This window comes from Centruroides vittatus, unplaced genomic scaffold, assembly GCF_030686945.1.
Source record: "Centruroides vittatus isolate TY-2023 unplaced genomic scaffold, ASM3068694v2 contig_955, whole genome shotgun sequence".
Classification (NCBI taxonomy): Eukaryota; Metazoa; Arthropoda; class Arachnida; order Scorpiones; family Buthidae; genus Centruroides; species Centruroides vittatus.
The window spans coordinates 545,223-560,078 of record NW_027122634.1 but is presented as its reverse complement, the minus strand read 5'-3'; the positions used below and the strand labels follow the sequence as shown (position 1 = coordinate 560,078).

General features: G+C 26.9%; 1 protein-coding gene across 1 annotated transcript in view; it reads right to left on the bottom strand.

Annotated features, from left to right (window-relative positions):
- The window catches only part of EloA (elongin A), a 49,237-nt gene that overhangs the window by 16,506 nt on the left and 17,875 nt on the right, over positions 1–14,856 (bottom strand). The window contains exons 3-5 of the mRNA XM_067282403.1: positions 11,459–12,349; positions 4,417–4,534; positions 3,665–3,754 (exon numbers count right to left, since the gene is read on the bottom strand). Of these exons, the coding sequence (XP_067138504.1) occupies positions 3,665–3,754; positions 4,417–4,534; positions 11,459–12,349 (1,099 nt within the window). The remainder of the gene's footprint in view (positions 1–3,664; positions 3,755–4,416; positions 4,535–11,458; positions 12,350–14,856) is intronic.

The window sequence follows — 14,856 nt, the reverse complement described above, 5'->3', positions numbered from 1 at the left end:
TATACATATTTATTTTTGATTTTAAGATAAAAATTGTAAAAAGGAAAGTTTTGCCAAAAGGGACAACACAATTGTTGATTTCAAACTGTCATATGATTGGAAAAGTTATGGTCACTAACTAATTTGTTCTAAAATATCAGTTCTTTTTAGTTTTCAGTGTAAAGTTGTAAATTTTAAAATTGCTTTTTAAAAGCAATTTGTTCATGTTAACTCTCTTGTGAGTTTCTTTTGCAACATTAAACTATAATCTGAACATGTTTAAATATTTAGATAAAATAGTATTTGTAAATATTCTTATGTTTCTACTTTGTTTTAATAATATAAAATGTAACAGGCAATTATTTATTATGATATCATCACAATGCCTGGCTACAATTTTTAATCATATTTTTTAAATTTATTTAATTTAAAATATATACAGTAGAGCATCAATTATCCGACCCCCGATTAACCGACCGCATTCTAGTCGGCAAATTCAAAAGTCCACTAGTGATGTGACGTTACAATATTTGGTTATGTCTTGGCTACTTTAATATTATTTTTGTTAAATTTTTGCATGTTTTAGCTGGCAGCACTGGCTCGACGATGAAAGGGAGGCTAGTATTTAAACCAGGCCTAATACACTATACTAATAATGTATTTTTTCATACTTTTCGGTTATCCGACTTTTCAGTTATCCGACCAACCCCAGTCCCCAATTAAGTCGGATAATCGATGCTCTACTGTACTTTCCACCTCAAATTAGTAGTGTCTTGCCTCTGTACATCATACTTTTCTTGTTAGCAATAGAGTTGTGCTGGTCTATCTAACTCCTTTCAGGGAAAATTTTTGAATTGAAATAACACGACTTCTGGTTTACATCAGAAGTTCGTTTATAGTTAATTGGCACCTACTGCCCTTAATCTTTCCATATCTGGCCTTGGCTTTTATCTATCTAACTCCATTCTCGAGATTACAGAAAAACAGACAGATGACAGTGGGAATTTATAGGTGTCTATAATTTTTTCAAATTGCAGCACGTTTTTGACAGATTAATTATTACACTCTTATGTAATTAACACAGAATTGCTTATAAATGTTTATACAGTAATAACAGAAATTTACAGCACTTAATAAAGATTCACTAATGTAAAATTTCTATAAGTCAAAAAATCTATCATAAGAATATTTGATTTTTTTGCATGTCAATATGCAGATGTCTTATGCAGCAATATATATATATAGATTTCAACTCTGATAATATGTAATTTACCAACACATACAGTAGTTTGTAAATGTTCACTATCTTTACAGTGTAAGTTGACCAACAGGTCATAATATTGTCTTTAAATTTTATTACATTAAATGTTAAAAAAATGTGTTGATTTTACAAGATTTTTCGTTAAAGCTGGACAATCAGGAACTTTTTTTTTGCCAGTTCTTAACAGTTAAATCCACTCTCCGTCAATTACACTTGTGAGTTTCTCCTAATTCTGATTTCCAAATAGCTTAATCATCTGTTTTCATGTGGGAATGGATCAAAACTTATATTGGGCTCCTGTGTGATTTTGGAATTTCAATCTGGAATTCAATTCAAAAGCTTTGCTTTTCCTATTGCTATTTATCTTTATTCCTGACAATACACAAGAACAATTCAAATGACCTAGATAAAATACTTGTGTTTTTACATACAAGAGGGTAAGCATCAGGTAAAAAATGCAAATACATGGTTCACAAAAATTATTTGCAAAAATGCAAAGAATCTTTTGCTTGCACGTATAGGATGACCTAGGAATTTGAAGCTGTGATAAATGAATAAAAACCTCGTCTTATATGTGAATAAATACAGTAAATTTTATGTTTTTTGCAATTTTTATAATATCTATTAAAAATAAAATTATACCATATATTTAATCCTATAACTGAATCAAACAACAGTTTAACAAAACATTTGTAAAAATTTGAATACAATATCCAAAATTGATGGTATTTTGTGTGTTGGCTTGTTTCTGGAAAGTAGTAGTTTTTCTAGTGCTCTTTCTAAAAAAGTTGTTGCCAATATGCATATATGACAACTAAAAAAGTTCTGTTCTAGAAAAATGTGACAATTACCAGAAAAGTGTTTAATACCAGGCTACTAATTATTTTTTCTTTCACACATGCACCATTTTTACTGTAACATTTATAGCTTTTCCAAATTTTTTGTGCATCTCCATCTGCACTTTCTTCCTTATTTTTTGTTTTGGATTTAGTGTTGATTGCTAAATGATGTCCTCTTAACTTATTAACCATGTTTTAATTTTTTCCTTTCAAATTAGTATTATTAGTACTTCTCCATACCTCGTTTTTTGACAAGAACAAAGCAAGGACAGACAATTACCAGATGGTATTGCCCATTCATTGAAAGAATAGATTAATCATTTTGGATGAAAAATAACCCTAGTTGTTCATATTATATTATTGATATAATTTATTAGCTTCCAAGTTAGTTATAAGCAGGCTTATTATATTTATTTTTTTCCAAACTGGGACAAAAAAATGATTAGGTAATAATTCATCTTATTATCTTTAAAAAGGATATTCTTTGTTCAATGCATCTGTGAATATACAGTTTATTTTCAGCATTTTAAATGGGTTCAATAATTAAAGGGTTTCTATCTCTAAAAAAAACAAAGAAATAACAATAATAATTAAAATGTTTATGAACATGTTGACTGCCATGACATTTTTCAGGGAAACTTCCCATAGAACCACCATTTTATGTTTTCATAAATATTGATAGTTTCTCCTTGTCAATAGAACACGTTTTTATTCCTTCGTTACATTATTATTATTTTTTTTTATATTTTATTTTATATTTTTTACTTTATAATACAAATTTAATTATTAATAAGTAACTTTCTAATTATTGTCCATTTGGCAAATCTTATCAGTTTGACATTTCCAGTACAGTAGAATAATTAATGTTGAATAATGAATAATTAAATAATAATGAATAATTAAAATTCTTGTAATCATATAATAATGAAAGTAATGTGGATGCTATAAAAATTATAAATGCAACTGGTAACTTATATCAGATCCTTAATCTAGCATTTATTTGAAGAATGCTAGATTATTGATTAAATGCTAATGCTCTGTGCTTTCAAATAAATACTAGCTGCATTTATTTGAAGAATGTCTGAAAATTTTATATACATCCTAATTTGTTTTATTTGTTTTTACTAGAGTTCAAAATGTAATTTGAAAACAATGATAATTCTTTTTGTTTTACAAACTTGAATAATTTAATTCCTTAGTCTAGCAATAGTAAACTTACCATTTATCTGTAGAAAAATTATTATTGTATATTATTTCAAAGTTAACAAAAAATAAATGCATTTTTTGGGTCCAAAGCATAAATATTTTTTCTTTTCATTTAAACACTTATTTTTCTATCATTATAATTTTTAATGTAATGATTGTGAAATGATAAGAAGAAGTTTATTCAAATATATATTTAATATTTTATGTAGATTATAATTCAATTGTTTTTTAAAGTATTTTGCATTTTTCTATTCAATACCGATTAAATTATTTATAATTAATAAATAAATTCTATGAATATACTATTAATATGATAGCAACTAAAATTAATTTATCATACTGAACTCTAATACATATATCTGTTATTAATTTTATTTACTTGTTAAATGATGATTCCTCCTTCCTGCATAAACAGCTGTACGATCTTTTCTTGATGATGTGTACATTATAGCTTCTTCATTGCTCATTGCTGGTAAATAAAACATATTTAATTAAAATTCATTATTCATTTTTTAAAATAAAAATAAATTTAAAATAAAATCTTTCAATAGTTATTCTTTTTACATGTAGAAATTTTTATACAAAAAATTTTCAAAATGTGCAGTGAATAAGAATTTTAAAATATAAAATATTTTCTTGTACAAAATGATTCCAGTTCATACAAGCAGATATTTGTAATACAAGAAGAGATTAGAAAAATGTAGAATTAAGAAGAATATAGCAAAACAAAAAAAAATGAATTTCAATTATTATAAGAAATTATTATTTTACAAGTTAAATAAATAAATTATCTTTAGTAACTTTTTAAAAATTATTAACAACAGAAAATTAAAAATACTTTCATTATAATTGTTACAATAAAAATAACTAAAAAATTTTAAGTTTTAAGTTATTTTTTATTTTCTCAATTATTTTAAGAAAATTATAATTCAGAAAATTTATAAGACAATTATTTTAATGAAATACAATAAATTTCATTTGTATATCTTCCTGAAATGGAAACTAATTATGAAATTATGCAAAATAATTAAAAAATTAACTATAAAATTTATTTAAATTTACAAATAAAAAATTCCTTAAATAAAAATTAGAAAAGGAATGGATGAAACAGTTTAGAAAACAAAAACATACTAGTTCTTTTCTTCTTTGAAAGATAATCAAGATCTTTATGTGGAAGAGGCTTGTAATTTGGTTGAATAGGAGGTAACGTTGATAAAATATCTACTTCATCTAATGGCACAAGTTTTGACTTTAATAATAATAAAAAAAATTATTTCATTAATAATGGATAAATTTTCAAACTTAATAATAAAAATAACATGATGATAAATAATTTATTTAATAAAATATATTTATGTAGAAAATGGTTTTATACATAAAAACATTCATTAGTAATAAATATTGCAATTGATACAAAAATAAAATTGTTTTAATTATTCATTTTAAAATGTAATAGTAAATAAATTTCCATTGAAATGAATTCATTCACAAAAAGTATTATGATAAAATCAAAATTACAGATTAAATTTCATTGTTATTCCACTTTAATTAATAAATTAACCTAATTAAATAATATAGCCAATAAATAATAGCCTAATATCATTTTGATTACAAAATAAAACTTAATTTAGTAATTAAAACAATATCAACCATAAGAATTTGAACAACAACAAATTTAAATCTCTGATTTCATAAGAATAAGTATGCTCATAATATGTCAATTATTAACATTTTCATAAATTTTTTATTCCATATTCAGAAGAAATATATTCATCCAAAATTTCAGGTTTTTTTATTTTATGTGTTTTTGAGGTGCAAGATTATACTATATTTTGTCACACTGGCAAATGTAAATCTTCATTACGGAAAAAAATTCTCAAAGCACTTAATAATTATGCTTTATATAATAATGGTAGCAGTTTGATTCCCTAACATCTAAAAATATTCATATAAATAAACACAAAAGAAATTTTTTTTTTCTCAAATACAGTAAGACCTCATTTAGCATTTCCTCAATTAATATTGATTCAATATAACATGGTCTGCTCAAAATTTACACTGATTCAAATTACCATGGCATTTCATTGATTCGTATACAATACAATTGTTCCCAAACATGAACCAATCAGCAAAAGGTGGCAATTCATCATAGCACTGCACTTCCCCTAAATTTATGTTGGTTTATACATAAAAATATTCATTAGTAATAAATATTGCAATTGATACAAAAATAAAACTGTTTGATTATTCATTTTAGTACATTTGCTTTTGTACATCATGTTCATTAGCAGTGAGACAGTGACCACGCTATCAATATGATTTGAAGTGCTGTGTAAAATATTAATTCATGTGCAAATGATCCAGATTTTGAAAGGTGTGTAAAAGCAAGACAAGGATTTTGGATGCGATTGCCTGCTTCTGACATTTGCTTGATGAGAGAAAAAGAAAGTGACAAATGACACTAAATGACTTCATAGCAAAAGAATCAAGAAGTTCAGAAGAGCCAGGACTTTCATCACAAAAATGAACTTTATATTTCTGTGTGCATGTTTATGTGTTATGTAACATATATTATTAAGCAAATTAATATAAAAATAACTTAAAATTAAAGTAAAACTTGCTTATTTTTGGTCACATGTTCCCCTTTCCCTATTTACTGTGTGTTAAAATGACTCATTTAACCCTTTGCCCCCCGAAGGTACCAATCGATTGGTACCCTGGCCTGTTAAGCGAAACTTCGAGGGTACCGATTCATCGTTACTTTGGTAAATATCGATTTTTGTAAAATTTATCAACAACAGACGTCAGCACTTGATGGCATCGTCTTGTCTATCGTCTGTTTTACATATTTTTGTCCAGGTGGTGTTTTGTTGACTTAAAAAATTTTAATTAATGCTTTTTTTTTTCTTAATTTATTGCTTTCTGGTAATTTTTTATTTCATTTTTAGCAAATTCATGCAATAATATTACTATAATAAGTTTATTTAGCTATAATAAGTCAACATGTTATAAATATTCAAGTTGTGGTCTTCAGTTCTGATATTTTATATATTTTTTTATTTTTTAGTTTAATCAAAAATATCTGCAAATGTTACATGTATTGCTACTGGTAATCATATGTTTATTACAAAAATATATAATTTCGTTCGATATGAAGTGAATAAAGTATATTAGTTCATTACATTAGTTGATAGCAGAATAAAATTTTGATTTCAAACACATGTTTGATATAATGTGCGATAATTTCACAACGAATTAACGTACATGCATAAGTTTTATATTGAATTGTACAAAACGATATTCTATGTCTTCCTGGCTCAGTGCCAGCAAACAACTAGGTAACTAGACAATGTTAATTTTCACAAAATGTTACAAATTATCAAGTTTGTGTGTCAGTTCTGATATATATTATTTTTTTTCTTATAAATTTTTCTAATAAAATGTATTAAAAAATATAGTATTTAAAACTAAAGATATTAATAAATGTATGCAATTTTTTTCATATAGATATAATGATAATTTGATTTTTGGTGAATTTTTAAAATAATATTGCCTGTCTGACCTATATTGCCTTAGGAGGGATCACAAAATAAACATAAAACAAGATGTCGGGGGTAAAGGGTTAACAGTGTTTCATTTAGCACTTTGTCATCTAGGAACACATCTTAAGTGCAAAACGAGGTCTTAGTGTATATGAAATCCACAGTTGTGGCTTTACAATCTCTAAAGATATAGTGTGAAAATTAATTCTGATTTTACTCATTTCTATATAATTAAATTCAAAATTTTATATTATGCTTAAATATTTAGATAAAATCAAATTAAACATTAATTTGACTTTATAATCAAATGATAAAGCAGATTAATTATCTACCTTAATTATTAGAATAATTCAGATTTGTATTGTACAAACAAACATCTGTAAGCCCAATAGTTGTAAGAGATGGTGCCTAACACCTACCTCCAGGCCAAATTACTTAGCATTTAATTATTAATAGTAGCAGTTATATAACCCAATCTAATCTGGCAATCGTTTGGCATTAATCTAAAAATTGGGTTAATGGACATTTATATTTGACACTATAATTGTATTAATTAAAAACAAAACAACATACTCAGAACACCTTATAAATATGCAGCCGTCTTTATTAGATACTAACTAACGTTTTCGATTGTATTTAACGACCTTCTTCAGGAAAGAACATCAAAAAATCGAACACAAAGACACTTTGCAGTAATGAACAAGCGTTTGGAACATTTTTAAATGAAATTCTAAATAGAATTGCGTGTGCCATCTCTACATCAATGAGTATTAAATAACATAATACATGAGAATGAAAAATAATATACTCCATGGAGACATTAAAAATAAAATATAAACATAAATACGACCGAAAACGTTAGTTAGTATCTAATAAACATGGCTGCATATTTATAAGGTGTTCTGAGTATGTTGTTTTGATAAGTTATGCAGTCTACGATGAATTAAAACTAAAATTTTTCTTGTAAAACCAGTAGTTAAAAAGAATATACTAATTATATTTTTTATTTAGAACATTTAAAATCACTAGAATTCATTAAAATAATTAACTTTTATCTAAAATATATAATATTTACTAAAAATATTTTTAAGATAGATACACTATCTATCAAAAACATTGGATATCCCAACTGTACACTAGACAGATGATGTCCTGTCATCTCAATTTATTGCAGATCATCTCTTTCTTCTATCCTTGCCTCAGCCCTCCTAGACGTAGTTTCCATTAATCCATACAGTATGAATAATAATATTTTTCTCCATTATTCTTGGAATATGTTGAACAATTTAGAGTTTGAGGGTTCAGCAATGAATGTTGCAAGTGATATAAAGTGAATATTAATTAACCTAGTGAATAAACTTTATATCACTCACAGCACCAATTTATGTTGCAGATATTCAATAAGATAGAATGGAATCCTGAGCTGTCTAATCCTTCTGGCTAAACTCCAATCCCCCATTCCAAGCTAAGGTGGGGGCTATAACATATTATGCATTGCTATCCTGTAAATAATACTTGTTATCTCCATAGAATAGCTATAACAATGCAAATATTTTATTATCCAAATCACAACAAATGTTCATACTAAAGCTACTGTATATATAATAATATTCTATGAGCTTGTGCCATATCAGCTGAAATAGTTCCATAACATTGGTTCCCTACTACTAAAATAATTGTGGATACAATGCATTCAGACTGCAGGCATTCTTCAGTAGTTGCCACAGAAAGTGTGTAAATCATCTTCATCTCATACAAGGAATGATCAATAAATAACCAGTCAATTATCACAGCAGTCCAAAGATAATATGGATAGAATGCAATCTGGTGGGAATTGAGAGGTATAGATAAAGTAAACAGTGGCACAATCCATAGGAGGCCATTTAAGCAATACCTGACAATGCCTTCTCAAACTCAGACAGCCTTATATCTAAAGTGACCAAACATCCTGAATTATCTGAAACAGTCCCAGTTTTTGACTCTGTCTCAACTTGGAAAAATGTCCCAGATTACCCTGTTTTTAAGTAAATAGTTCATATTAAAAAAATTTAATTTTTAAAAAATTGCTTTGAAGAAATCTCTTTTAACATTTATTATATACAGAATATTCTATCCTAGTAAATTATCACAATGCTACTTATGTAGAGATGCAGCTAAGCATAGTACTGCTACCTAAATCCTACACTAAGCACTAACTGTCCTGATTTCAGACCAATAAGGTTATTATATTGGTTGCCTAGAATTAGGACTTATTAGACTAATAAGTATAAACACTTTTGACATGTTTTCATATATCATACAATGAAAATTAATATGTATTAAATACAATGCTATAAAATTATTTTCATAATATAAGTAAAATCATACATAAAGTCATACATTATTTGCATAAAGACAATATAATCTAGGATTATCTTCATTTGAAGCTATAGAAGACTTACAAAAAAATATATAATTTTTTGAGTCTATTTCTTTTTATCCTTTTCACAGACCAACACAGAAGTAACAGCAAATTAGCTTGAAGATATAAAAAATCTTAAAACATCATAAATAGATTATTAAAAAATTAACACAAAGTTAAAAATGATCAAAATGCTGATGCTACAAGACATGGTAGTTATTGTGAAAATTTTTTATCATTGTTTTTATTACAAAAGTGCCAGATCCTAAAATAAAAAGTTGGCATTTTGATCATTTTTATCTTTCTGTTTAACTAATTTCTGTGTCTAGCCTGATAGAATTCAGCATTGGTTGTGTCCAAATTTTAATTTACTTTTTTATATTAAATTTTCATTCAAAAAAAAAAAACACTATGTGAGATAATGCTGTCAAAATGAAAATGTCCTGCAATATTAGTCATTGATATAGACAATAACATTATTAAAAAAAGAAATCATTCAAATAATTGAAAAGAGTGAGGTATTAACAATCCTTTTTTGATAAATAACTTTAAGTCTCCAGTAAAAACTAGTTTTTCTTCTTTCAATTTCTTATAAATGAAATAAGTAAATTTTCTAATTATGAAATTCTAAAATTATTTATGTTTTCACATATATATGATACAATAAAAAAACAAAATCCACATGGCAATTTTATATCCAATGGTTTTTATGAGATATGTGAAAATATTTTGTAGAAAAACAAAACATAAAAATAAAATTTTTCAAAAAATAGTTATGTGATTTTTATATTAAAAAAAATTATTTTGTTTAAATTATTTTAAAAAATTATTTAAGTTTTGTAATAAGATGAACATTTTTATTTTGTTTATATTAAAATTTTAAATTTTATATTTGTCTGTAAATATTTCAAATGTAAATATAAGAAAAGTCAAAACTTAATTGTCAAACTTAATATATATTTAAAAAAACTTCTAACAAGTTGGTTTTATTTTTTTTAAATTTTTTTTTGTTCAACCTCTCACCCTATATTTCCTACTTTCAATTTTTAGTGTGTCCCAGGTTGAAGTTCAGAAAACCTAGTTACTTTATTATACCCAACATTTCACAGCACTCTGTGCCTCTAGTATCAGGATAGACACAACAGTGTAGCATTTATAGGCAATAAATGAAATATCTATCACTTATCTCCTACAATTGAGATCAAAATTTGGAGCAGTGTAATTTTGTTGTCCAATTAGTTTTTGGTAAATAATGTATAATTAAAATTTTAAATGTAAATAGATGCATTTTCTTCATAAATGAAATTTCTTAAAAAACTACAAGTTTTGCAAGTTTGCTATTGATTATTATTGTTTTTCTACCAAGGTTTCATTGTGTTTATTTATAATAAATAAATACTTTTAGTCAGTGGTGATATTCAAAATAGTTAACAAAGGGTTCGTTAGCAGAAAATTTTTCCCTGACAATCACAGACAAACGAAATGGAAGTTTTGGCTAGAAATAAATACAATACCTTTTCTTGCGATATATCTAATAATCAGTGGCATATTTGGAACGTAACGAGCCCTGGGTGAAGACCAAGTATCAATGGTATATTAGTGCTGTCAACCTTTTTTTTTTTCTTCTTCTTTAGGCAGAGAAATTTTTCACCCCGAATGGCACTACTCATAGTAGACAGATGTCATCATCTCTCGTAATACAATATCCTTTTTATTTCACTGTCCATAGCCCAACACATGTTACACACGTGCGTGAGATTGTGGGATCTCTCTTATGACTGGATCTAGTTTCAAGAACTCTCTTGAATTGATCACGATTAAACCTTGTTTTCGGTCGAGATTGAAATGGCTGAGAGAGATCGCACCAAGACATAGTCCCCGACCTTGCTCACAATCTAGATTGAAATGCTCAGTGCAAACGGGGTATAAGGCTCTAGTTTAGTAGTATTACAGAGTATAATACGTATATTTTGATATATATTTTTAAAAAAACAAAACCACTGAGAAATGTTCCGTGTGTTTAACAAGGTTCGGAAACTGAAAATTTTAACAACAGTTTTGGGTGAACCCGTTCGGAAAACTGAAAATTTTAACAACGGGTTCGGCCGAACCTGTGCGAACCCGCTGAATATCACCACTGCTTTTAGTCTATGCTTTCAGAAGATTACATATCATCAGTTTTATATTAAAAAATATTATAATAAAAATGAAAGAATTTGATTATTATTACCTTTTTCAATGCCTCAGGAACATCAGGCAGACCAGATGATAAAGATTTATTTACAGATTTTTTTACTGTTTTATTTATAGTTACTTTACTGGTTTTATCATTTTTGGAAGTTGTAGTTGATTTCTTTACTTCATTTTCAGTTGATAATTGAGGTTCTTGAAACTTTTTAGTTGTTTGAGTACTTGGCATAGGCTTTTTTCTTTTGACTTTCACTGAATCATTAAGTCCTAATATATCTTCAAAACTAGCAACAGAACTATTAAAACTTTCTTCTTTAGATTCTAATAACTGTCTTTTTAATTTCTTGTTTTTTTTCTGAGAATGTGAATTCTCTTCTTTTTTCATAGACATATCATTTTTTGCAGATTTCTGTTTGTAAACTGTTTTTTTATCATCACAATTATTTTTATTTACTTTTTCAGACTTTTTATGAAAATGAGTATTTGATATATTTATTTCATCATCATCATCTTCCATTTCTTCTGTATAATAATTGTTGTTGTTGTTATTGTTGGAAGTTGAATAATTACAAAAGTTACTTGATAATGATGATCTATCTTTCATATGTGTATCATGTCCTAAACTTTTATACTTTTTCTGATTCTGAGAATCATTTTTGTTTGAACTGTAGTGATTTTGAGCAAGTTTAGCATTGTTACTAACAGCAGATTGTTTTGCATATGAAATTTTATGATTTTCAACTAATAACTGTTTACTGCTTTCTTTATGAACATCATTTGTAGTCTTTCTGTGTTTTGATTCTTCTTTTCCTTTATGTTGAGATGTATCTATTACAGCTTTCCTCCAGTTTTCATATATATGTTGTGCAAGTTCTCCAACTTCTCCTTGTCGGCTTTTCAATCCACGAACAGTTTTACCAATACCAGTTTCCTGAAAACAAAAAATTTTTTTAGACATTATACACTGTCATGAAAGATTTTATATTTAGAAAATGAAAATACCAGCAATTTTTTAGCTTCAGTACATATAACTTTATTGAATCTTTTAATTTTTACTTTTTACATTTTTTATGCATAAATTTTCTTCATTGAATATTTCAATTGGCTCAGAGTGGAACTCAAACCCACAACTACTGCTCATTATGCAGATGCATTGCCAGTTACACTACCCAGCCCTCAATCTGATCTTTTCCTCCGTAACTATTAATGATTTAGATATAATCATACTGGTTCTCATTAACAAATTACCTTTTTCTCAATAACTGGAATGAATTACAAAGCACAATCAACAAAACCTTTAACATCCAATAATGAAATTTAATGTAAAAATTGACTTAACATTTTTGATCTTAAACAAGATCTGCATCAGGTCAACATTATATTCCATATTGGAATGTTCAGAACACAAGTTTTCAAAAATTTTTAAACATGTTTTTAAATAATTAGAATGTAAAATATAACATTGTAAATTAAACATATATCATACATAAATGTAATGTATATTTATATATATACAAAATTGGTGGTATTTTTAAGAATTATAAAATTAAGGGTTTGAAAGCAATATGGTGTACATTAGATCCACTAAGCATTTCATACACAAACAGATATAAGAACATCATTACAATATTTTAAATGGAAAACATACCACCACCTTGTCAATTTACACTGAGAATGGCATGCAAGCCAACCTCCAGAGTGCCAGATTAATCAAAAATCCTTTCAACTGACAACATCGGGGTTCTAGAAGCATTAGAAATATACAAGGCCAACCTGAATTACAATTGTATTAATTTTAAAGATGGAAAAAGCATCTTGTATGCATGGTAATGCCTTTATGAAAAACTGGAAAAAACCAGCATAAATTAATTATTATTTTGTAATATGTTATATATTACATTTATATTGGATTTAATTTTATAATTCTTAAAAATACCACCAATTTTGTATATTTATATATTTGATTTACATCATTATATTTTATGTTCTAATTATTAAAAACATGTTTAAAAATTTTTGAAAACTTGTGTTCTGAGCATTCCAATTTGGAATATAATGTTGACCTGATGCAGACCTAGTTTAAGATTGACAACCTTTATCAATTTTTACATTAAATTTCATTACTGGATGTTAAAGGTTTTGTTGATTGTGCTCTGGTTTTCATTGTTGCTGACTGGGGATGCCTTCAAAAGCATCCACTTAATAAGCCCTCTATGGAAAACAGTTAGTTATTGCTTTACCCCAGCATGGAGTAAAGCTATTGCACCTTCCACTTTATATACATGCATATGTATACAAATATAAACATCAAATAACTCAATTCTTAATTAATACCAAATGATTTACTGGTAATCATAAAAACATTTTTGATTTACTGGACCGCATCAGGCTATATTATGGCTACAGCCATAATATAATATTGCAGGATTGTATTGATCTATATTGTGGCTAATCATAATACCATGCAATCAACCAGATCATCAACCATTATGTATACACTTTGCAGGGATAAAGCAATAGCCAGCTTTTTGCCTTAGAGCAGCGGTGGCCAACCTTTTTGGAAGCAAGGGTGCAATTAAAAATTTTCATGAACGTTGTGGGTGCAACAATATGTAATGACATTGTGGCCAATCTGGCAACATCTTACCATGCCACTAGATTTTTCCCTATTTCTCCTGGTCAGCCATTCTGACCATGTGCATGGTACTGCTGACACACACTGTACTAGAGCTCCAAATAAATTTGTTTTTACCTGTTAAATTCTGTGTTTATTTTGTCTAGAACCCAAAACATCACATATTGTTAAAGTTATTTTTAATTTTTTTTAATTCTTAATTATACTTTCTTAAATTTTTTTCATTTAATTTTTGTCATTTTTAATTTTGATTCTTTTTGATTTTATTTTATAGGTTAAAATACTAATAAAAATGTGTAATAACAATTTTATTGAATGTCATTTATTACATAATACATGAAAAATTAATGAGAAGGTTGAGACTGTATTTCGTGACATAATTTTTCAAAATCAGGAGAGTAATTTGATACTGCTACTCTTAAACTATCATTCAAATTTTCATCCATATAGAGTTATTTAATATCTCAATAAATAATTACTTGAAAATTTCAATTAATAAATAAGTAATAAGTAATTTCAAGAAAATTCTGCTTAAAAGCTGGATCATGAAATTGATTGGAAATAAAATAAAAAAATTATTTTAATTTATTGGGAATCATGTCGTGGGTGCATGATAAATTGCATGTGGGTGCACTTGCGCCCACGGGATTGGCCACCCCTGCCATAGAGGGTTTATTAAATGGATGCTGAATGAGTCCCCAGTCAAAAACATAAGCAACCAGTATAGTTATATCTAAATTATTAATAGTTCTGGGATGAAGATTGGATTGATGTCTGGGTAGCATAACTGGCAATGCATCCAC